Genomic DNA, 21964 nt, shown 5'->3' with positions numbered 1-21964 from the left:
GCCTAAAAGTCTTTGTTCAAAGTCACCTCCTCCTCAGGGAGGCCTTTCCTGACCTAACCTCCACTCATTTCATCTCTCATCTCTCTTGCCTTTTTCTAGATTACCCATAGACTTTCCACCCAACACATTATATATATATATATATAAAATATAATTTAAAACAATATATATATAATTTTTAAACATATAGACACATAATTTTTAAATATATAGATATATAATTTTAAAATATATAGATATGTAATTTTTAAAAATATATATAGATATATAATTTTTTTTTGAGACAGGGTTTCCCTGTGTCGCTCAGGCTGGAGTCCAGTGGAGCAATCTTGGCTCACTACAACCTCCGCCTCCTGGTTCAAATGATTCTCCTGCCTCAGCCTCCCGAGTAGCTGGGTACACGCGTGCGCCACCACGCCCGGCTAATTGTTGTATTTTTAGTAGAGACGGGGTTTCACCATGTTGGCCAGGCTTGTCTCGAACTCCCGACCACAAGTGATCAGGCTGCCTCAGCCTCCCAAAGTGCTGGGAAGACAGGCATGAGCCACCGCTCCTGGCCACATTATATATCTTTATACCTATCTATCTGCTTATCATGTTTGTTTCTCCCATAGATGCTGGTCCCAAAAGTACAGGGATTTTTTTTTCTGTTTTGTTCTCTTCTGTGTCCCCAAATGCCCGGAACAGAGCCTGACATACATACAGCAGGCACTCAATGTTTGTAGAATGAACAAAAGGGTGTGTGTGTGTGTGTGTGCCATGCCATTTGACCACTTGACCTGGTCTCACCTTTGCCCTGTCCCTTCATCACTCCCTCACCTGCTGTCCCCTGGGTAAACCAGCAGGCTCAGGACCGGGGCCTGTGGAAGTAAATGTCAAGGGACCCAGAGGGAGAGGTGGGGGCTCTGGGAGGACCCTCCAAGCCTGGGCTGAGGGATACTAGTGAGCCGGGGTGTGGTCCAAGCCACAGGCAACAGAACAGCGAAAATTAGATAAAAAAAAATCTGGGGAAGAGGTATCCCCAGAGGCCAGCATGGAGGAGGTGTTCTCCCTGAATGTGAATTGGACTGATGACGGGACAGGCAATGTCTGGATGGAAGGCCTTATTATGGGGTGAAGGGAATTCTGGAGGGGCAATATGGATGGGGATGCGGTAGAGATCCGAGTTTTGTTTGTCATTGTAATTTGGTCACTTTCTACTTTTGCAATGACAAGTTTGTCTGTGTGCGTGTGTCCCTTACGGGGAGACCCCCACCCCCACCCCAGGCCCGCCCTGGAAATGCCATTCTTGTGTGTAGCTGCTCAGAAGGCCATGTGGTAAGTTGCTCCCACCTTCTGCGCCCCACCCTGAGTTGGGGAATTCTGTGCCACCCCAAATCTTCCCCTGGGGCCCCACTAGGCGGCTCTGCCCCCTCCTGCCCCAACCTGTCAGATCCTGCATCCTGGGCCAGCCTGCCCCTTGGGCCCCACAGGGAAGAAAAGGCCCTGGAGCCCCCAGGGCTGGGCCCCACGGGATGGTAGCTGGGTGTGGCTCCTAACTCCCTCTCCCCAGTTCCACCAGGTAGCAAGGTGAGAGCCAGCTGAGCTGATGAAATGGGGGACCCTGGAGGAATTCTGGGGTGCAAGGTGACACAGAAGCATCCAACTAGTCCCTCCAGTCCCTTGGAGGACCTGGCCTGCTGCTGGGTACCCCCGCGCCCCCACCCCCAGAGTTACTCAAAAGGGGAGGCTGCTATCTTACCACCCAGGACGTGGATGAAGAATTGGATCCCTAGCCCCAAGGATGACACTTCAAAAATATTGGGGGCTGAGTGGAAAACATCATCCCCCAAAGCAATGCCCACCCAGGTCTGGGAAGGGTCCTGCGGGTTCCAGACCCCCACTGTGACACGATGGTGGTCGTGGGTGGTGGATAGGGGTCCATCGGCCTTTGTCGAGTCCTGGAGAGGGCAGATGGCAGCGGGACATGCCCAAGGAGACTGGCATGGTTGCAGAGGGCACCCCGCCCCTCGATCTCAGAGTTTTGTTCCTGGCCCCCCACCTGGGCACTAGGCCAGGCCCCGAGGCAGGGCCTCCTCCTGAGGAACAATGCAGCCGTGTTCCTCCCAGTGGAGGCTGGAGGATGGAGCGGGAAAGACAGGCACACCGGGAAAGAGGGAGGGATCCAGGGAGGGCCTTGCTCCCAGAGCCACTCCGGGAGCCCGGGGAGTTTCCCAGAGGTCCCAGCGGGTGGGGGAGGGTGCCGGGAAGCCTAGGGGGAGGGGACCCAGACCCAGGGGCTGCATGGCCTGGGACCAGAAAGTCTTTTCTATGGCAGCAGGAGAGGCTTAGGTAGGATAAGAGGAAGAACTTCCTAAGGCTGGAGAAGGCGCTGTGGAACTGGAGGAAGTGGGGGTTCCTGTTTGGTGGCATCCCAGGGCAATACCCAGACCCAGGCCCCCCTCCCCGGGGGGGGTCTGCAGTGCCCAGTGTGCCCTGGGTCTGGGACCGAGCCCACCCGCCAAACCGCCCCTCACCAATCTCTATTCCCAGGGGCTCACGGCCTCCTGGGTTGCCTCTCCCTGGGCAGGCGCAGGCCTTAGAACAACAGGGGTTCCAGAGGTGGGATAGGGGGTTAGACCCTTTGCTCCCACCCTACCCCCGCAGACAGAGCCTTGGGCTTAAAACCCGGGAGTGGGACTCAAGTTCAGGGTCCAGAGGGGGAAGTTGGGCTGGGTATGGGGCCCAGGCTGATTTCGGGACAAGGAGGGAGAAAGTTGGCCTTGAGTTGGGGGACGGGACCGAGTTGGGGGACAGGACAGAGAAAGTGGGGGCGGGCCGGCTCGGGGGCACATGACGGCGACGCCTGCCCCGCCCCGCGCCCGCCCCCTGCCCGGCCCGGGGAGGGGGGGAGGAGACGGGAAGGTTTTAAAAGCGATTCGGCCCCGCGGCTGGCCGGCCAGTGAGTGGGGTGGAGCGCGGCCGGCGGCCGCCCCCGGCCGGTCTCGGGCCCGCAGCCTGCCCGCCTGAGCCTCGGCCGGCCCGGCCCGGGGCGGCGGCCGGAGCCCGGAGTGCGCGCCCGGCTCCCCTCCCCCCGCGGGTAAGTGGAAGTCAGGAGGGACCCAGGAGGGAGGCCGGGAGCGATCGGCGCCTCGGCGGCAGCGGCGCCGGCAACTTTTCCGCGCCTGGCTCGTGGGCGGAGTGGGGGTGCGCCCGGCGGGTCCCCAAGAGCGTTGCGAGAAGGCGAGGGCGCCGCCCCGCGCGCCTTGAGCGCCCCGCCGCCCGGGGTGGGTCGGGGATCGGGGACAGTGCGTCTGACGGCGGCGACGGCGGCCGCGGAGTCCCGGGGCGCCCCCTACGGAGCGGGGGAAGGGCGGCCCGGCCTCTGTTCCCTTCCCAGTGGCCCCTCCACCCCGACCCCCCAGGGGACGCATGGGAATGCGGTGGGGAGGGCGGGTCCCCGCGCGACTTGGGCAGGTCAAGGTGGGCAGAGAGTTGTCAGGGTGGGAGGGCTTGTGTCCGGCTCGGACATGGGGCTTGGGTTGAGGGGCTTGGATATGCATATGCCTCCCCCACTCCTAGCCCCCGACCTGGCCTTTGGACGGGAGGAATGGGTTGGGGGGGTCTCTCAGAGTTCTTTGGGTGGGGGCGGGGGTGGATACTGGTCCAAGTTCTTGACGTGTCGCCCACTGGGTAGAGGGAAGGTCTCTTGTTGGGCAGGGGCTGGTGGGAGCTGGGGGGATGTCTCCTTTCTCTTCGGAGAAAAGCGCTCATTCAAGGTTGCATAGGAAGGGAAGCCAGGTTGGGGACCAGCCCTGTGCAGCTTGGGGTCCCCGTGCCTTTTGGCTACAGGAGGAGGTTAAAAGGGCCCAGACTGAACCCCGACCCCTCTGTCTTAGCCCCAGACTGTTCTCTGATTTTAGCACTAGATTTGGCTGCCCCTAAAGCCCTTAGCCCTAACTGACCTTCCTGCCCAGCCCAGCCCAGCCCAGCCCAGCCAGGCCCCAGACCCAGTGGCTTCTTGAATGTTTTGGCTGTGCAACTGGCTCCTTGTCACCTGCCCCCTTCCCAACCTTCCCCAGCTGGCAGCCTCTGACTCCTGGTCTATGAGGGTGAGGCTGGGGGCTGGGGGACCCCTGGCATAAGGGGTGTCCTCTGGCAGTCCTGCCCCAGCTGGAGGGCTGTACCCAACAGGTGCCCAGGCTTAGAGGCGAGGTGATGTTGGACACACCCTGTCCGCTCGCCCACACGCCCTGCCTGGGCCAGCCTGGGTACATGTGTTCACATGCCGATGTCCTGGGAAGGCACAGGCCCTGGGGCTGGTGCTAGCTTTGTTCTCTGATCCCGTGAGGCATCCATGGCCCTCTGCCCTTGCAGCACGTCCTCTGGGAGCTCCTTCAAGACCCCAACAGGCAGGCCTTGCCCGTGGATCTAGAGGGGGCCCTAAAATAGGTGCCGGCCTGGCCTGGGGCTGGCACGCGGAGCACATGCGTGACAGGGCGTGTCCAGAGGGTCGGGCCTGTCTGTGCTGGCCTGGCCACTGAGCCTCCACCGACCCTTGCTCGCTGGAGAAAGACAGCAGAGGCGGATGCTTTAGGAGGGACCCCCGTGTCGTGCCCACCCTCTAACAATGCAAGTGGACGCCAGATGTTCCATGCAGACCGCAGCTGCGGGGCAGGCCCCCATCCATCTGCAATCCCAGGGTAATTAGTCCGGTGGGTACACTGGGGTGACCCGCTCGCCCTGATCTAGGTGGTGCTTTGATACCTCTTAAAGCATTTTTTGGAGTTTGCCCTTCACCTTGGAAAGCTGGGTGGGGGATTCTGTCCTCCATGAATAACGGCGCCAGGAACCTTGGGCGATCTTGAGAAAACTCCTTCCTGTCCCTCTGTTTTCCATGTTGGATGTGTTTTAGGCCACAGTCAGGCCTGGCTTTTTTTTTTTTTTTTTTAAGACTTATTCCGTGACCTTAAGCCCCAATCTGAATCTCTGAGCCTTAATTATTCTATCTATAAATGGGAAGCATTCGGAAATGGGACAGAGAGAAGTGTACGCTTCGCCCCTGGCCGCCTTCTTCCCTCCTGGTGTCCTGGGTGGACACGGAGGTGTGTCTGGGGAAGGTGTGTCCTTTAGGGCCGGTCGCCTGGGAAGGATGTTGAGCGGAGGGCAGTGGGTGTGGGTGAGAATCCCTGGGCAGAGAAGGGCGCCGCCATGCTGGGCACGGCTGAGTCACGCTCCAGCGACGCCTTGCCCCAGGGTGCTGGAGCTGGCGCCACCCTGGGTGTGGTCACTGAGCTGTGGCCCTGGGCAGAGCAGGGCCGGGTGGTCTAGGATGTGGGGCCTCGGTGCTTGGGGAACTGACTTCGAAGATGCCAAGCCCCCTGGCCTCCCGCCTGGCCTAGGTTCTGGGGTCACCCTCCAGGACTGTGGTGGCCCACACCCTGAGAATGCCTTGGAGAGCCTAGAGGCCCTGAGCCTTGGGCCTGGGAATCGGTGCGTTGAAGGAGGTGGATAGGGTGCAGACGCCAGTGACTGCGTTCAAGGCCAGGGGACCCCCACAGCCAGGCCCTCGCTGCAAAATGTACCTATGTGGGGAGAAGGCAGGGGTGGACCTGATGACGGGGTGTACCACTCTACTAAGGGTTCCCAACATGAAGGTGAGGGGCCCCTGGGAATTCTGTGATTGGTTTGGGAAAGATTAAAGTCTAAGGGGGGGTTAGAGTGTGGACTGGCCGAACGCAATGGGGGCTGGGATGTCACTTTCATGGTTCCCCTATTTATAACAAGTGATTCAGCCCTCACTTACTCACCCCTTCCTGAGCCTCCCCCCACCCCAGCCCTGGATGGGCAGCGGGGCCCACCCACTTGTCAGTGCCCTGACTTTCCCTACCCAGTGCCACCCTCTGAGGGCTGCCCATTGGGGCGGTTGTTATTGTCGCTGCACTGGGATTGGGGCAGAGGGGCGGGGGGCTGGTGGTCAGGCGGCGCTTGGCGGGGCAGCCCAGGTTGGCGGCTGGCTCGAGGCCCAGCCCACGGAGCTTCTGCTGAGAGTCTGGGCCCATTAGGCAAAGCGTTAGTGACAGGCTGGGAGGGCGGGTGGCGCGGCGGGCAGGGCGGGGCCTGCAGCCCTTGGTATTTTCCGATCCCAGCTGCTCTGTGAGGGTGGAAAGTATTTGGGGACCAGGCTTGGGGGCGGAGGTGGTGGTGGCGCCCCCGGCGGAAGCTGCCCCTGATTCATTCTTGGAGCATGGGGTTGGGGGGGGTAGCGGTACACATACATACCCTTGTGTGTCTGGTCCACGCACACGCTGTCTGGAGGGGGTATTCAGGCATACCCACATGCATTGGCTGGCCGGGGTGTCCTGGTGCAGCCTGGGGCCTGCTTTGCTCCCCAGCCCAGGGGCCCGCCCTCTCCCTCATGCCTCCAGCTGCTAGGAGCTTGGTTTCCCCCTGGACACCATCTCCCAAGAGCCTGAGAAGCGCACCATGATTGGTAAAGGGGACCCTGGCTCCTGGGCACCTGCATGGCAGCACCCCTTCCACTCAAGACCCAGACCTTTTGTGCCTGCGGGGTTGGGGAGTGGCCTTGGCCCCGGCCCTGGGCTCTGTGCAGGGGAAACCCCACAGGAAACGAGCCTGGCCAAATGGCCGCCCTTCCCGTTCTCGTCCCTGGGACACGAATGTGCTGTCTCACTTCCGGAGGCGGCCCAGGGAGGCTGGCCGCCCTGCGGGGCCTCGCCTGCTCCCAGTTGGCACCTCCAGACCCTAAGGGGACAGGGCTGGGCTGGGGCCTGATGGGAAAGAGTGGCTGGTATGTGTGTGTGTATAGGGAGGGGACAAAACAGGACATCACTCGCCGCCTGTCTCGAAGTGGTGAGCACCACCACATCGGGCGGACAGTGGGGTCCTCCTGGTGTGAGACATCCACGTTTCCGTTATCCTTTGCCTGGCAAAGACAGCAGCAGCTCTGTCGTGATCATGTTTATCACTCATGGGGTCCTCACCATGACTTATGAAGTCCATACTTATTATCCCTGTTTTGCAGATGGGGAAGCTGAGGCCCAGAGAGGTTGAGTGACTTGCCCAGAGTCACCCAGCTCAGAAGCTGCAGAGCTGGGGCTTTCAAATCTGGGCAGACTTGGGCTCCAAAACTGGAGTCTGCTAGCCAGGTGTTGGGCTCTTATCAAAAGAGCCTCCACTCACTAAAGACTTAGGGCTGGCTTCATGCATTTGTGACTCGGGCAGTCTCACGGCAGCCCTGCTTGGAGGCACCTGGAGGTTAGTTTAATGTTGCACTGCTGGGGTCATGAAATTTTTTTTATTATTATTAATTTTTTTGTCTTGTATTGCCCAGGCTGGTCTTGAACTCCTGGCCCCAAGCGATCTTCCCGTCTTGGCCTCCCGAAGTGCCGGGATTATAGCGATGAGCCACCGCGCTCAGCCTGAAATTATTTTCTTTTTTTAAACTTGTTTTTGTTTATTTTAGAGATAGAGTCTTGCTCTGTCACTTAGGCTGGAGTTCAGTGGCATGGTCATAGATCATGGCAGCCTCAAACTCCTGGGCTCAAGCAGTCCTCCCACCTCAGCCGCCTGAGTAGCTGGGGCTACAGGTGTGTACCACCACTCCTGGCTGATTTTTTAATGAATTTTTTGTGGGCCAGACACTGTGGCTCATGCCTGTAAGCCCAGCACTTTGGGAGGCTGAGGCAGGCGGATTGCTTGAGCCCAGGAGTTGGAGACCAGTCTGGGCAACATGGCGAAACCCCATCTCTACAAAAATTAGGGCCAGGTGTGGTGGTTCACGCCTGTAATCCCAGCACTTTGGAAAGCCAAGGTGGGCGGATCACCTGAGGTCAGGAGGTCGAGACCAGCCTGGCCAACATGGTGAAACCCTGTCTCTACTAAAAATACAAAACTTAACTGGGCGTGGTGGCGGGCACCTGTAATCCCAGCTACTCGGGAGGCTGAAGCAGGAGAATTGCTTGAACTCTGGAGGTGGAGGTTGCAGTGAACCGAGATCACGCCATTGCACTCCAGCCTGGGCGACAGGGCGAGACTCTGTCTCAAAAAAAAAAAAAAAGAAAAAGAAAAAATTAGCCGGGCATGCTGGTGCATAGCTGTAGTCCCAGCTACCCCGGAGGCTAAGGTGGGAGGATCACTTGAACCTGGGAGGCTGAGGCTGCAGTGAGCTGTGATTGCACCCCTGCACTCTAGCCGTGGTGACAGAGTGAGACCCTGTCTCAAAAAAGAAAAAAATTTTTTTTTTTTGTAGAGATGGGGTCTTGTCGTATTGCGCAGGCTGGTCTTGAACTCCTGGCCTCAGGTGACTCTCCTGCCTCGGCCTCCCAAAGTGCTGGGATTACAGGCGTGAGCCACCATGCTTGGCCTGAAATTCTTAGTTTTCGAACTAGAGGACCACGTGTTCATTTTGCACCGGGCCCTGAAAATTCTGTATCTTGCCCTGGTGCTGGGCACTTACTGAGTGACATACACACTCGGTGACATCTCACTGGGCTATGCAAAAGAGGCTCTTGGCTCCATTTTACAGATGGGGAAACTGAAGCTTTGGAGAGTCTTTGGGAAACTGTGGAGCAAGGATTTGAACCTCGGGCTGTTTGGGTGGAGAGGCCTGAATCTTGGAGCTTGGATCCTGTGCTCTGGGGGGTGGGGGGTGCGTGTCTAGAAAGAGAGGGGGGTGCCTTGCTGCCGGCATCCGCCCTGGTGGGTGTGGGCTAAGCCCTGGCCACTGAGGAGACCGGGCCACGGGGGGGAGGCCCTGGTGGTTTCCTCCTGCCCTCCAGGCTTCTAGGAAGTGGCGCCAGCTGGGGTGAGATCACTTCCTCACCCGCCTGCCTGCCCCCCCTCGGCTTCCTCTCCCCATGGCCCCATTTGGCCTGCCCAGGGCTCAGTGAGGGGGGAGTTTGGCCATGCAAGTTGCTGTAGCCTCCTTGTCCCGCATGGGCCCTCTAGGTATCTCTGCCTCTCCAGTTCTGGGGCTGGAACGGAGGGCACAGCTAGGCTCCAGCTCCCCCTGTGGTGGCTCCTGCATATAAGAAAAGAGCTTCCCTGTGATCAAACGAAGCATCTGGGGACCTGGAGGGGAGGTGTCCCCAAATCTCATTACCTCCTTTGCTCTCTCTCTCTTTCTCCCCTCCAGGTGCCAGCCTCTGGCCCCGCCCGGTGCCCCCCTCACCCCTGTGCCACGGCCGGCTGGGGTTCCTGGGGATGGGATTTGCTTCCTGTCACAAATCACATTGCCAGGGATTTCCAACCGACCCTGAGCTCTGCCACCGAGGATGCTGCCCGGGGACGGGGTGGCAGAGAGGCCCCGAAGCCTGTGCCTGGCCTGAGGAGCAGGGCTTAGCTGCTTGTGAGCAGGGTCCACACCAAGTCGTGTTCACAGTGGCTAAGTTCCGCCCCCCAGGCCCTCACCTCCTCTGGCCTTGCCACCTGTCCCCTGCTGCCTGTCTGCCTGCCATCCTGCTGCCTGGCCTCCCTGGGCTCTGCCTCCCGTGCCTACTGAGCTGAAACACAGTTGGTTTGTGTACACTGGCTCAGTTCAGCAGGAACAGGGGTCAAGCCCCCTTGGAGCCTGCAGCCCCTGCCTTCCCTGGGTGGGCTGATGCTTGGAGCAGAGATGAGGACTCAGAATCTGACCTGTGTCTGGAGGAGGGATGTGGTGGGTGGGGTTGGCTGGGCCCAAATGTGTGCTGCAGGCCCTGATCCCCAACTCTGCAACTGGGGACCCCTGCATGGCCACAGCTCAGGCTGGGCTATGGTGCCAGCATGGATAGGTGGGTGAGTGGGTGGCCCTTCCATTAAAAGGGAAGCCAGCTGTGTCCTTTCCGGGCCTGGAGGCTTGGCTCCTCCTCTCCCAAGCCTGGCAGGGGCACTGGCCCGGCCCGCACCTTCCTAGCAGCCAGTTACCCAAGAGGAAGCTGCCTTGGGCCTCCAGACCGTTAAATGCCAACTCCTGGCTTCCGGTATCAGGCTGGGTTGACCTGACCTGGCCCCTTCTTGCTGGGCCCTGCAGCTTTCTAACTTGCCGGGAGGAGCAGTGACACCCGCCCCACATGTGGGGCATGGAACAAGGTCCATGTGGACCCAGAAGGGACACAAGCAGGTCTGCTTAGTCCTGAGGCGCTGGGAATAGCTGATCCTCCCTGCCTTGAGGGGGTTCTCAGGGCAGGGAAGAGTTAGGACTCTGTTTTTTTTTTTTTTTTTTGAGATGGAGTCTCGCACTGTCACCCGGGCTGGAGTGCAATGGCTCAGTCTTGGCTCACTGCAACCTCCGCCTCCCCAGTTCACACGATTCTCCTGCCTCAGCCTCCCAAGTAGCTGGGATTACAGGTGCACACCACCACACCTGGCTAATTTTTGTATTTTTAGTAGAGACGGAGTTTCGCCATGTTGGCCAGGCTGGTCTCAAACTCCTGACCTCAGGTGATCCGCCCGCCTCAGCCTCCCAAAGTGTTGGGATTACAGGCGTGAGCCACTGCGCCCGGCCAATTTTTTTTTATGTTTTGTAGAGATGGGGTTTTGCCATGTTACCCAGGCTGGTCTTGAACTCCTGACCTCAAGCAATCTGCTCGTCTTAGCCTCCCAAAGTGCTGGGATTACAGCTGTGAGCCACCGTGCCCGGCCTTTTATTGTTGGTTTTTGAGACGGAGTCTCACTCTGTCACCCAGGCTGAAGTGCAGTGGTGTGATCTTGGCTCACTGCAACCTCTGCCTCCTGGGTTCAAGCGATTCTCCTGCCTCAGCCTCCCGAGTAGCTGGGCTTACAGGCACCCACCACCATGCCCGGCTAATCTTTGTATTTTTAGTAGAGACGGGGTTTCACCATCTTGGCCAGGCTGGTGTGATCATGGCTCACTGCAACCTTGAACGCCTGGGCACAAGTGGTCCTCCTGCCTTAGCCTCCCCAGTAGAGCTCGGACTACAGGTATGCACCGCCACACCTGGCTAATTTTTTTAATTTTAATTTTTGTAGAGATGGGGGGGCGGGTCTCACTGTGTTGCCCAGGCTGTTCTCGAACTCCTGGCCACAAGCCATCCTCCCACCTTAGCCTCCCAATGCGCCGGAATTACAGGTGGCTCAGGTGTGAGCCACCGTGCCTGGCCTCTCTCCACTATCTTGAAATCAGATGGGAGGAGGCTTTTTTCTGGTTGGGACTGAGGAGGCACACTGAAGTCCCCCAGGTCATCGGGGCTGGGCCATTGCCTTTTGTCCCGCCCTGGGTAGTCGTGGACAGAAGCTTGGGATGGGATGGAGAGGAGAGATTGTGCTGTGTGTCATGTCTGTTGTTCAAGTAAATAAAAGCTGCCCTGACTTCATTCCTGAAGGTCTGGTTTGTGATTTACTCCTGCCTCCCATCGCTGGAGTTTCAGCTTTTGATTGGCCTGAATTTACCGTCCTGGCACTCCGGGCTCCTGCCTGCCCATCCCTGCCCCACCTGCTCTGTGCAGCAGGGTATCCTGTGCTTGGAAAGGTGACCTTGGGGGTGTCCTGGATCGTGGGGTGACCATGAGGGAAACCCTAGAGTGGAAAGATTTTCACATCGCTGATCAAGGGAGGATGGAAGCTGATCTGAAGTGGTGGTGGTGGGGTGACCCTGAGGGAAACGCTGAGCCTGAGGGGTGACATGTGGCGATAACCCAGGATCTGAGGGTCTTGAGCTAGTGACATTTGGGGGCAACTTGGACCTACGGGATTACTCAGGCCTCAGGGGAAGATTTGGGGTGCCTGGTATCTGAGAATGCTGGAGGGGAACTTGGGTTTGAGGGATGTGACATGAAGGAAACCCCAGTTCTTAAGGGGGGACATTTGGATGTGGCTGGGACCTGCGTGACGCCCCAGGTACATGGGAACATTCGTGGGTGACACCTGAGGGGCACAGTAAAGGGTCCCCCAGGTCCGAAGGCGGCAGGGACCACAAGGGGTGCACTCCGGGCTCTCCACCCACCTCCACCGTCCCAGACCTCGAGGCGGCGCCACGGAGCGCGCGGGGCAGTCCCGGGTCCGCCCGCACATACCTGCTGGAATACGCGCGGAGGGGCAGGAGGTGGGGCCGTCTCCGATTGGCCCACTCGAGCGGAGGGGCGGGGCGAAAAGCCAATCCCCATGCACAGCGCCGCCAAAGTCCCGCCCCCGACTGCGGGCCCCGCCCTCTAGCGACGGGCCCCGCCACTCCGGGAAGCCTCTGTCCTCTCCTGCCCCGGCTCTGGCAGTGACCCAGACACAGTATCTCCATTCGTCCAAAAGGCAGGAAGGCCCCGAGGAAACTGCTTCTCGGGGAGCCAGGGACGTTTAGACAACCACGGGCTTTCTCGCCGTCCTTTGGATCCCTCTATTTGACGACTGGGAGCCTCTTCAGTGGCGCAAGATCCCAGACACGCCCTGGCCACGTCCCCAGGCGAGTGTCCACGCACAGACCACGCCCACTCCGTTTTTCTTCTCTTGGCCAGAGCCCCGCCCACCGAGGTCGAGTCTAAACTCGGGGTTCCCGCTTTTGATCGGGGTGTCTTCCCCATCCAGCTGCACCAACACCTGCCACAGCCTCCTATGCTCAGCAATTTGGAGACAAGGACCCCCAACATTGGTGTCTGGAGCCAGGGCGCCCCCCACCCCCATCTTGGCCCTTCCTAGGGGCTCAAGGACCCTGCAGTCAGGGAAGGGCAGGGGTCAGTGGCCCCAACCAGGTCCTAAATCAAACGTCCTAGCTGGGTGCCCTTCCCCCCTGCCCCCCACCCACGGAGTCTCGCTCTGTCGCCCAGGCTGGAGTGCAGTGGGGCGATCTCGGCTCACTGCAAGCTCCACCTCCAGGGTTCACGCCATTCTCCTGCCTCAGCCTCCCTAGTAGCTGGGACTACAGGCGCCCGTCACCACGCCTGGCTAATTTTTTGTTATATCTTTAGTAGAGACGGGGTTTTACCGTGTTAGGATGGTCTCAATCTCCTGACCTCGTGATCCGCCCGCCTCGGCCTCCCAAAGTGCTGGGATTACAGACGTGAGCCACCGCGCCCGGCCGCTGGGTGCCCTTTCTTTCCACTTTGCAACCTCAGTTTTCTCATCTGTAAAATGGAAAAGATAATCCTACCAACTCATAGGGCTGTGGTGACGATTAAATGACAGCGGTAACGCATTCGGCCCTGTGTTCCCTCATGGTGAGCTGTCCATCCCTGTTTTGAAATATTTACATAAGGCCGGGCGCGGTGGCACACGCCTGTAATCCCAGCACTTTGGGAGGCTGAGGCGGGCAGATCACCTGAGGTCAGGTGTTCGAGACCAGCCTGGCCAACATGGTGAAACCCCGTCTCCACTAAAAAATACAAAAATTAGCCCGGTGTGGTGGCGCATGCCTGTAATCCCAGCTACTCGGGAGGCTGAGCCAGGAGAATCGCTTGAACCCGGGAGGTGGAGGTTGGAGTGAGCCCAGATCGCGCTACTGCACTCCAGCCTGGGCAACAGAGAAAGACCAAAAAAAAAAAAAAGGGAAATATTTACATAATTACCATGGAATGAAGCCAGCAGTCGCTCCCATCCCACCCCTAGCTTGGCGCTGCACTCAGAAATAAGGCCAGACTTTTTTTTTTTTTTTTTGCGGAGGAAACGAGGTTGAGGGTGTGAGTGGCTCTGGAGATGCACCCCAGTCTCAAAATAAAATTAAAAAGAAAAATTTCTGTTCAATCTTTGAAAAAAAAAAAGGAAAAGGACATGTAATACACCATTCAATAAATAGAAAAAAAGTTACAAAATGATGTGATCTTTTGTCCTTAATATACAAGAAGGGAAAAGATGTGGGGGTGACTTGGGGGGGCGATGTTCTCCCTTCTCCTCCCTGGGTCAAGGTGGGGGAAAGGAAGGATGGCCAAAGAGAGAGGGCGGCAGGGACTTAGGTGCAGAGAGAAAGGCAGGTAAGTGCCGGGAAAAACGGAAACAGAGTAAGATGATGGGGCGAAGCAGAAAGACAGGAGGAGAAAGGGTGAAAAAGAGAGCCAGAAAAACACCAAGATGCAGGTCTCTTTCCTTTCCAGATCGGGGGTGGGGGTCTCCGGCTCTCTCGCGTCTGTGTCCCCTGACCCCAGGTTGGAAGGGGCAGTGTGAGCCTCGCTCAGTTCCTGAGTTGTACGTCCAGTGACTAGCAGGTGAGAAGAGAGGGCAGCGAGGACTTCCCCAACCCTGAGCCCACCCTGGGACCCTAGTGCCCAAGGAAATGGGGGTCCTGGCCGGATAGGAGGATAAGGGGGTGAGGTATGAAGCTGAGGCCTGAGGCCTCTTCAATTCCTTCAGTGGGGGTGAGCCAATGGTCCTGGCTGGGCAGCCACTTTGGAGGTGGCATAATGGGGGGCCCTGAGCAGTAGGGGGTGGGGGAGGACCCTTGGCCACCCAGGGTGGGGTTGGGGGAAAATGTGCTACATTGACTTAGAGGGCCGATTTCTGGAAAGTCCTGCCTCCCAGCCTCCCTCCTGGAGCCCAAGCCAGTCTGGGTAAGGGGAGTTGGCCTATTGCTTTTGGGGTGCCCAAAGTGGGGTCATACCAGCAGCCCAAGCACACACCCCTTCCAGGCTTCTGGGTGGCAGTATGGCTTCTGCTTCTGGAGTCTTGCACACTTGCTCACAGACTCCCAGGCACACACGTGGCAGGACGCTGCTTCCCCTGCCCCCATCTCCAGCCGGGCTCCTTCCCTGACTTAATAATACTGAAATGCCACGTGGGCCTAATTGGAGAGCAAGGGTGGGGGACGCAGGGGCGAGGGGGATCCCCACTCCCACGCACCCCACTGTCCCTCAACCAAAACGCTCCCGCACCAAAAGCATGAGTTTCTTCTTGCCCTTGTAGGTCTGTTTGAGGTTCTCCAAGAACTGTGCGAACTGGAGGTGCCCGTCGGGCGCCAGCAGGAAGGTCTCCCGGGCCTTGCCCAGGAATTCGATGAAATCCCCATAGTGCCGCGGGCTGATGTGCGTGAGGCGCGAGTGGCTGGTGGTGATGTAGGCGGTGACTGCCGCGTCCAGGAGCTGGCAGAGCGGCGCCCGGTCGGCACCCAGTGGCTTGGCGGCCCGGCGTGCCCCTAAGGGGCCCAGACCGGGCGCCGAGAGAGTCCAGCGGCGCAGAATATCCGACAGCATTGGGGCACAGTGGATGCTGCGAATGATGAGGGGGACGATGGCAGAGAGCTCGTGCCGGCCCAGGGAGTGGCTGAGAGAGCAGGCCCAAAGCACGTCGTTGACGGCAGGGTGGCTGTCCTGGTTGAAGGCGATGCTGAGCTGCGCCAGGGCCAGCGTCGCCAGCTTGTAGGCCCGGAGCGGCAGCCCGCGGTGCTCCATATAGCGGGCCACAGTGAAGAGGTGGGCGTGGCCCAGGCCGCCGGCCGCCGCGTCCAGCACGATCTGGTAGGCCGCCTCGAAGGCCGAGTGGTTCTTCTCGCACAGGGTCAGGGCAGGCAAGGCGCAGTTCTGAGGGTCCTTCATCGCGCACTGCAAGGCCAGGGTGCGGGCGCAGGCCCAGAGCTCCTCCCTCCGCGATGTGTCCAGCTGCAGTCGCAGCAGAGTGGCGTGTGTGGTGCCCGTCACTGCCACGATGGTAGCCGCCTCCACTGGTGTGAATAAGGAATACCAGTTCTGCATGATATTCATCAGGGCTTGCGGGCCTGGTGGGAGGTGAGGGAGGGAAATCCGTCAGGAGCGGGGGCAGAGACACGTACATGTATGCGTGGGTTAACCATGACACTGCCACCTCCACACCATGCTGAACAGAAACTTCCTTTCCAAATCATCAGGGCGCACCTGGACTAGGTGGGAATCACGTGTGTAGAAGGCTAAGCTTTGGAGCCTCTTTCTGCAACCCCCTCAACCCCCTGCAGCCACATTAGCCTGGCCAGCCTCTAGGCCTTTGTCCAGCTCCATCGGCTGGCCAGCCATTCCCTCCCGGCCAAGCCCTGAGCACAGGCTGGAATCGGAGAAGAGTCTCTGAAGAGTCTCTACTTCTCTTTCCTTTTTTTTTTTTTTTGAGATGGAGTCTCGCTCTGTCGCCCAGGCTGGAGGGCAGTGGCACCATCTCGGCTCACTGCAAGCTCCGCCTCCTGGGTTCACACCATTCTCCTGCCTCAGCCTCCTGAGTAGCTGGGACTACAGGGGCCCGCCACCACGCCCAGCTAGTTTTTTTGTATTTTTAGTAGAGACGGGGGTTTCACCGTGTTAGCCAGGATGGTCTCAATCTCCTGACCTTGTGATCTGCCCATTTTGAGACGGAGTCTTGCTCTGTCACCCAGGCTGGAGTGCGGTAGTGAGTTCTCGGCTCACTGCAACCTCTGTCTCCTGGGTTCCAGCAATTCTCCTGCCTCAGCCTCCCGAGTAGCTGGAATTACAGGCACCTGCCACCACACCTGGCTAATTTTTGTATTTTTAGTAGAGATGGGGTTTTGCCATGTTGGCCAGGCTGGTCTCGAACTCCTGACCTCAAGTGATCCACGTGCCTTGGCCTCCCAAAGTGCTAGGATTACAGGTGTGAGCCACTGCGCCTGGCCCTCTTTCTTTTTGTTAAACAATTTTTTAGAGACAGGGTCTCACCCTGCCACTCAGGCTGGAGTGCAGTGGCACAATCACAGCTCACTGCAGCCTCAATCTCCTGGGCTCAAGTGATTTTCCCACCTCAGCCCTCCGGATAGGACTATAGGTGTGTGCCACCATGCCTGGCTTGCTTCTCTCTCTCTCTCTCCTTTTTTTTTTTCCAGAGGAGGTTTTCCTCTGTTGCCCAGGCTGGAGTGCAGTGGTATGATCATGGCTAACTGTAGCGTTGACCTGCCGGGCTCAAGCGATCTATCCTCCTGCTTCAGCCTCCCAAGCAGCTGGAACTACAGGCACTTGCCACCATGCCCAGCTAATTTTTAATTTTTTGTAGAGATGGGGTCTCACTATGTTACCCAGGCTGCTCTTGAACTCCTGGGCTCAAGTGATCCTCCCGCTTTGGCCTCCCAAAGTGCTGGGATTACAGGTGTGAGCCACCGTGCCCGGCCACTTCTCTCTTTCTTGTCTGCCTGGTTCTCTCAGTGCGCTCTGCAGAACCAGAACACTGAAGTGGGTGGCAGGTCCCCTTAGGGGCTCTCACCAATCTCTGTGGCACAGCTGACCAGCCAGCGCACCATCTCCCTCCGCCGCCAGGTCATTACGTTCAGAGTCATCCGCATCACCTGCAAGGTAGGGGTGGGGAGAAGGGGGTTAGCCCGAGTCTTGGGCTGGCCTATGGAGGGGCGTTGGGAGATGGAGGACCCCAGAAACACTTGCAGGTTAAAGCTGATCCAATGAACCCGGGTAAGTGATCTCAACTTTCTGGGCCTCAATTACCTAGAAAATGGAGATAAAATAGTATCTGTCTCATAGGATTGTTGTTTTTTCTTTTTTGTTGTTGTTTTGTTTTGTTTTTTTTGAGATGGAATCTTGCTCTGTCACCCAGAATGGCATGCAGTGGTGCGATCTTGGCTCACTACAACCTCCGCCTCCCGAGTTCAAGCATTCTCCTGCCTCAGGCTCCCAAGTAGCTGGGATTACAGGTGCCCGCCACCATGCTCAGCTAATTTTTGTATTTTTAGTAGAGACGGGGTTTCACTATGTTGGCCAGGCTGGTCTCGAACTCCTGACCTCAAGTGATCCGCCCGCCTCAGCCTCTCAAAGTGCTGGGATTATAGGCGTGAGCCACTGCACCCAGCCTGATTGTTGTGAGAAGTAAACAAAATCGCGTAGGTGAAGCTTTCTGCAAGGTGCTTGTTGCTTGAAAATGCTCTCAGGTAATGTCAGCTGTTAATATCACTGCTGTTGTTGCTGTTCTTCTGAAGTGAGTCCTCACAGATCCTACTCCAGATCCCACCTCATAGATTCTATGCCGGAACAAACCAACCTGTCCTCTCGCTCCTGAAACCTCCATGCTTCCTGTTGGCTCCTCTCCCTTGCCCTCAAAGCACCTGCTGTATAAGCCCCACCTCCACTAGGTCCCACCACCAATCAGTAGCTCACGTGTTTGCCTCTCCCCTGAGGCCCCACCCACAGGTCCTGTCCTGCAGACCCTGCCTTCTGTAAGCTCCTACCTCTTGAGTAGCCTCTGAAAGCTCCTTGTCTTGCTCCCCACCCTACAACGGCTCCAATCAGGAGGCTGTCCAGGGCTGATTCTGCACCCTGCTGGCCCTTGTTTGTTCTACCTGGGAAGGTCCCCAGTTTCTTTCTTTTCTTTCCTTTTCTTTTTTTTTTTGAGGGTCTCACTCTGTTGCCGGGGCTGAAGTGCAGTTGTGGTCTCGGCTCACTGTAACCTACACCTCCTGGGTTCATGTGATTCTCCTGCCTCAGCCTCCCGAGCAGCTGGGACTACAGGCGTCCACCACCATGCATGGCTAATTTTTGGGAGAGACGGGTTTTTGCTGTGTTGGCCAGGCTGGTCTTGAACTCCTGGCCTCAAGCGATCCGCATCGGCCTCCCAAAGTGCTGGGATTACAGGCGTGAACCACAGGCCTGGCCCCAACTTCTTTTTTCTTTTCTGTTTTTTTCTTTTAGAGTTGGGGTCTTCTTGCTCTGTTACCTGGAGTACAGCGGCGCGATCATAGCTCACTGCTGCAGCCTCAAACTCCTGGCCTCAAGCGATCCTCTCGCCTCAGCCTCCTAAGGAGCTGGGACTACAGGGGTGCACCATCACACCTGGCTAATTTTTAAAGTTTTTTGTAGAGATGGGGGTCTCACTATGTTGTCCAGGCCAATCTCAAACTCCTGGCCCCAAGCAATCCTCCCACCTTAGCCTCCCAAAATGCTGGAATTACAGGTGTGAGGCACTGTGCCCGGCCCTATTCCTTATCTTCTTAGTGAACTTCTGCCACCCTTTGAGGCCACGCCCCTTACCTGTCTATCCTGCAGACCCCACCCTCCTCCAGGTCCCATGGGGCCCACACCCTACCAATGACACCTTTCCAGCAAGCTGCACCCAAGATTTGGCCTTGCAGGACCACCCTTTGTTCAGTCCCTGGGGATGACCCAGACACTCAGTTGCAGGCCCTGCATACAGGACTTTATTTTTTTCTTCCCCAAGACGGAGTCTTGCTCCGTCCTTCAGGCTGGAATGCAGTGGTGTGATTTCGGCTCACTGCAACCTCTCCCTCCCGGGTTCAAGCGATTCTCTTGCCTCAACCTCCCGAGTAGCTGGGATTACAGGCGCGTGCCACCACGCTTGGCTAATTTTTGTATTTTTAGTAGAGACGGAGTTTCATCATGTTGGCCAGGCTGGTCTCGAACTCCTGGCCTCGTGATCTGTCCCCCTCGGCCTCCCAAAGTGTGGGATTACAGATGTGAGCCACCACACCCGGGCTCATACAGGGCTTTCAACCACAGACCCCACCCCTAGAGTTGGCATCTCATCTTCAAGACCTTCCGCCAGGCCAGCCCTTCAGTGGTGAATCCCTCTCCTTAGGCGGCAATCCTCTTCAGGCCCTGCCCCCAAGGAAGCTCTTTATTGCTAGGCTCTGCCTCACCCTCAGCTTCAAACCCACCCACCCATGATCCTTAACCAATAGCACATCACTCCCAGGCCCCACCCCCAGGCTAAGCTTGCGATCCATCTGTTGGCTTGCAGGCCCTGCCTCTCCGCTCCAGTGACAACTCTCCCCTAGACCTCAGTCTCCTCCATAGACGGATTCTATTAATAATTCATAGGCTTCATCCCTACTGGGAACCCCATTCCCACACTCCCAAGACTTACAGACCTTGGCCTTCTGTGGCCCCGCCCCTAAAGGTGAGGTTCACACTCAGGCCCCACCTGCAGAGGTGTGGCCCACATGAAGACCCCATCCCCAGAGACACGATTCATCCAGTCCCCATTCCCAGGGGAGTGGCTCACTCAGGCCACGCCCCCAAGAAAGTGGCCCACACTCAGGCCACGCCCTCAGAGGTGTGTCTCACTCACAGTCCCCGCCCCAAGAGTGGTTCTCGCTCAGTGCCCAGCCACAGAGGAATAGCTCACGTAAATGCCGGGCCCCCAGCGAAGTGGCTCACACTCAGCCCATGCCCCCGGAGGCGCAGCTCACAGTCAGTCCTGGCCCCCAGCCACCATCGCCCTCCCGCATCCACCTGGCAGCCCTCACCTGCAGCCCCAGCTCCAGTGCGATGCCCAGCAGCGTGGTGTCTGGTGGGGCGCTGACCGGGGTGGCTGTCTTGCAGGCGTCCTGCGCCAGCTTAAAGAGCAGGGCCGGAGAGTGGATGTTCTGCTGGATGGAGCCCAGTACCGTGTGCAGCCACTTGAGGTCTCCTGGGTGAAGGGCGGGACAGAGGACACCATCGGATACACCTCAGCACCAGCCTCCGACCACCACCCGACCTGTTCACACAGATCCTTCCACCCAGGGGCACATGTGTGAGTGTGGAGGGATGTGTACTGGGCAATGGTTCTGTGAAGATTCAGACCTCAGTGCCCCCAGCCCTTGCCAATTATCTCCTCTCTGGCCCTTTCCTGTTACAGAAAGCCACCTAGGGGCCGGGCGCAGTGGCTCACACCTGTAATCCCAGCACTTTGGGAGGCTGAGGTGGGTGGATCACGAGGTCAAGAGTTTGAGACCAGCCTGGCCAACATGGCGAAACCCCATCTACAAAAATTAGCTGGGCATGGTGGCGGGTGCCTGTAATCCCAGCTACTTGGGAGGATGAGGCACGAGAATCGCTTGAACCCGGGAGGCAGAGGTTGCAGTGAGCTGAGATGGCACCACTGCACTCCAGCCTAGATGACAGAGTAATATCCATCTCAAAAAAAAAAAAAAAAAAGAAAAGAAAAGAAAGCCACCTAGGGATCCTATGGACCTCTCCCTCATCTCAAGGGCATTGGTTGCACACCCAGAATGCCAGGGTTCAAATCCTGGTCCTGCCACCCACTAGCTGTGTGACCCTGAGCAAGTCACTTCACCTCTCTGTGCCCTGGCTGCCCCATCTGTAAAATGGGTAACACTCAGGCAATGGAACCCACCTCACAGGGTGGTGGTGGGCCCATACTTGGCAAGGCCTTAACATGGCAAGGAGCTGCTCAAATGTTAGCTTTTATTATTATTATTATTATTATTATTATTATTATTATTTTGAGATGGAGTTTTGTTCTTGCTGTCCAGGCTGGAGTGCAACGGTGCAGTCTCGGCTCACTGCAACCTTTGCTTCCCGGGTTCAAGTGATTCTCCTGCCTCAGCCTCCCAAGTAGCTGGGATTACAGGTGCCCGTCACCACGCCCAGCTAATTTTCAAATTTTTAGTAGACAGAGTTTCACCATGTTGGCCAGGCTGGTCTCAAACTCCTGACCTCAGGTGATCCCCCGGCCTCGGCCTCCCAAATTGCTGGGATTACAGGCGTGCACCACTGTGCCTGGCTAATTTTTGCATTTTTAGTAGAGATGGGGTTTCACCATATTGGCCAGGCTGGTCTTGAAGAACTTCTGGCCTCAAGTGATTTGCTGGTCCCGAACTCCTGGCCTCAAGTGATTTGCCCGCCTCAGCCTCCCAAAGTGCTGGGATTATAGGCATGAGCTACCGTGCCCAGCCAATAATTAGGTTTAGATGAGGTCATGAAGTTCAGGTACTCATGAGAGGGTTAGTGACCTTAGAAGAAGATACACTGGAGAAATTTAACTTCTCCTCTCTGTCTCTCCTCTCTCCCTCTTCTCTTTCTTCTCTCTCTCCTCTCTGGCACCTGACTCCTCTCTCTCCCTCTCTCTCTATCCCCGCCTACTATCTCTCCTTTCTCCCTCTCTCTCTCTCCCAGCCTCCTCTCTCTCACTTTCCTCTCTACTCCCCCCTTCACTCCCCCCAACTCTCAACAAAGCAAGAAGGTGGCCGTCTGTAAGCTAGGAAGAGAGCCCTCACCAGGAGCTAGCCATACTGACATAGTGATCTTAGACTTCTAGCCTACAGAAATGTAAGAAAATAAATTTTTGTTGTTGAAGTCACGCAGTCTCTGGTGTTTTGTTACAGCAGCCTGAG

The 21964-nt window shown here is 57.5% G+C and overlaps 1 protein-coding gene, 1 long non-coding RNA gene and 3 other non-coding genes across 6 annotated transcripts in view; 4 read left to right on the top strand and 1 right to left on the bottom strand.

Annotated features, from left to right (window-relative positions):
• Positions 1-2950: 2950 nt before the first annotated feature.
• LOC134757715 (uncharacterized) lies at positions 2951-11315 on the top strand. Its single transcript, XR_010132096.1, has 2 exons — positions 2951-3079; positions 9137-11315. It is a non-coding gene; the product is annotated as an uncharacterized lncRNA (long non-coding RNA).
• MIR23A (microRNA mir-23a) lies at positions 9184-9256 on the top strand. The gene has a single exon (NR_106275.1). It is a non-coding gene; the product is annotated as a microRNA mir-23a (primary transcript).
• Positions 9326-9403, top strand: MIR27A (microRNA mir-27a). The gene has a single exon (NR_106276.1). It is a non-coding gene; the product is annotated as a microRNA mir-27a (primary transcript).
• On the top strand, positions 9481-9553 carry MIR24 (microRNA mir-24). The gene has a single exon (NR_106277.1). It is a non-coding gene; the product is annotated as a microRNA mir-24 (primary transcript).
• A 2342-nt stretch (positions 11316-13657) lies between the features above and the next one.
• ZSWIM4 (zinc finger SWIM-type containing 4) overlaps positions 13658-21964 on the bottom strand; it is a 37890-nt gene continuing 29583 nt past the window's right edge. For both annotated transcript variants that reach the window (XM_055371904.2, XM_055371907.2), the window contains 3 exons: positions 20093-20256; positions 17086-17167; positions 13658-15628 (listed from right to left, as the gene is read on the bottom strand). In XM_055371904.2, the coding sequence (XP_055227879.1) occupies positions 14769-15628; positions 17086-17167; positions 20093-20256 (1106 nt within the window). In that variant the 3' untranslated portion in view covers positions 13658-14768. The remainder of the gene's footprint in view (positions 15629-17085; positions 17168-20092; positions 20257-21964) is intronic.

This window comes from Gorilla gorilla, chromosome 20, assembly GCF_029281585.2.
Source record: "Gorilla gorilla gorilla isolate KB3781 chromosome 20, NHGRI_mGorGor1-v2.1_pri, whole genome shotgun sequence".
Classification (NCBI taxonomy): domain Eukaryota; kingdom Metazoa; phylum Chordata; class Mammalia; order Primates; family Hominidae; genus Gorilla; species Gorilla gorilla.
The sequence above is the reverse complement of the archived record's forward strand: the minus strand, read 5'-3'. Positions and strand labels throughout refer to the sequence as shown.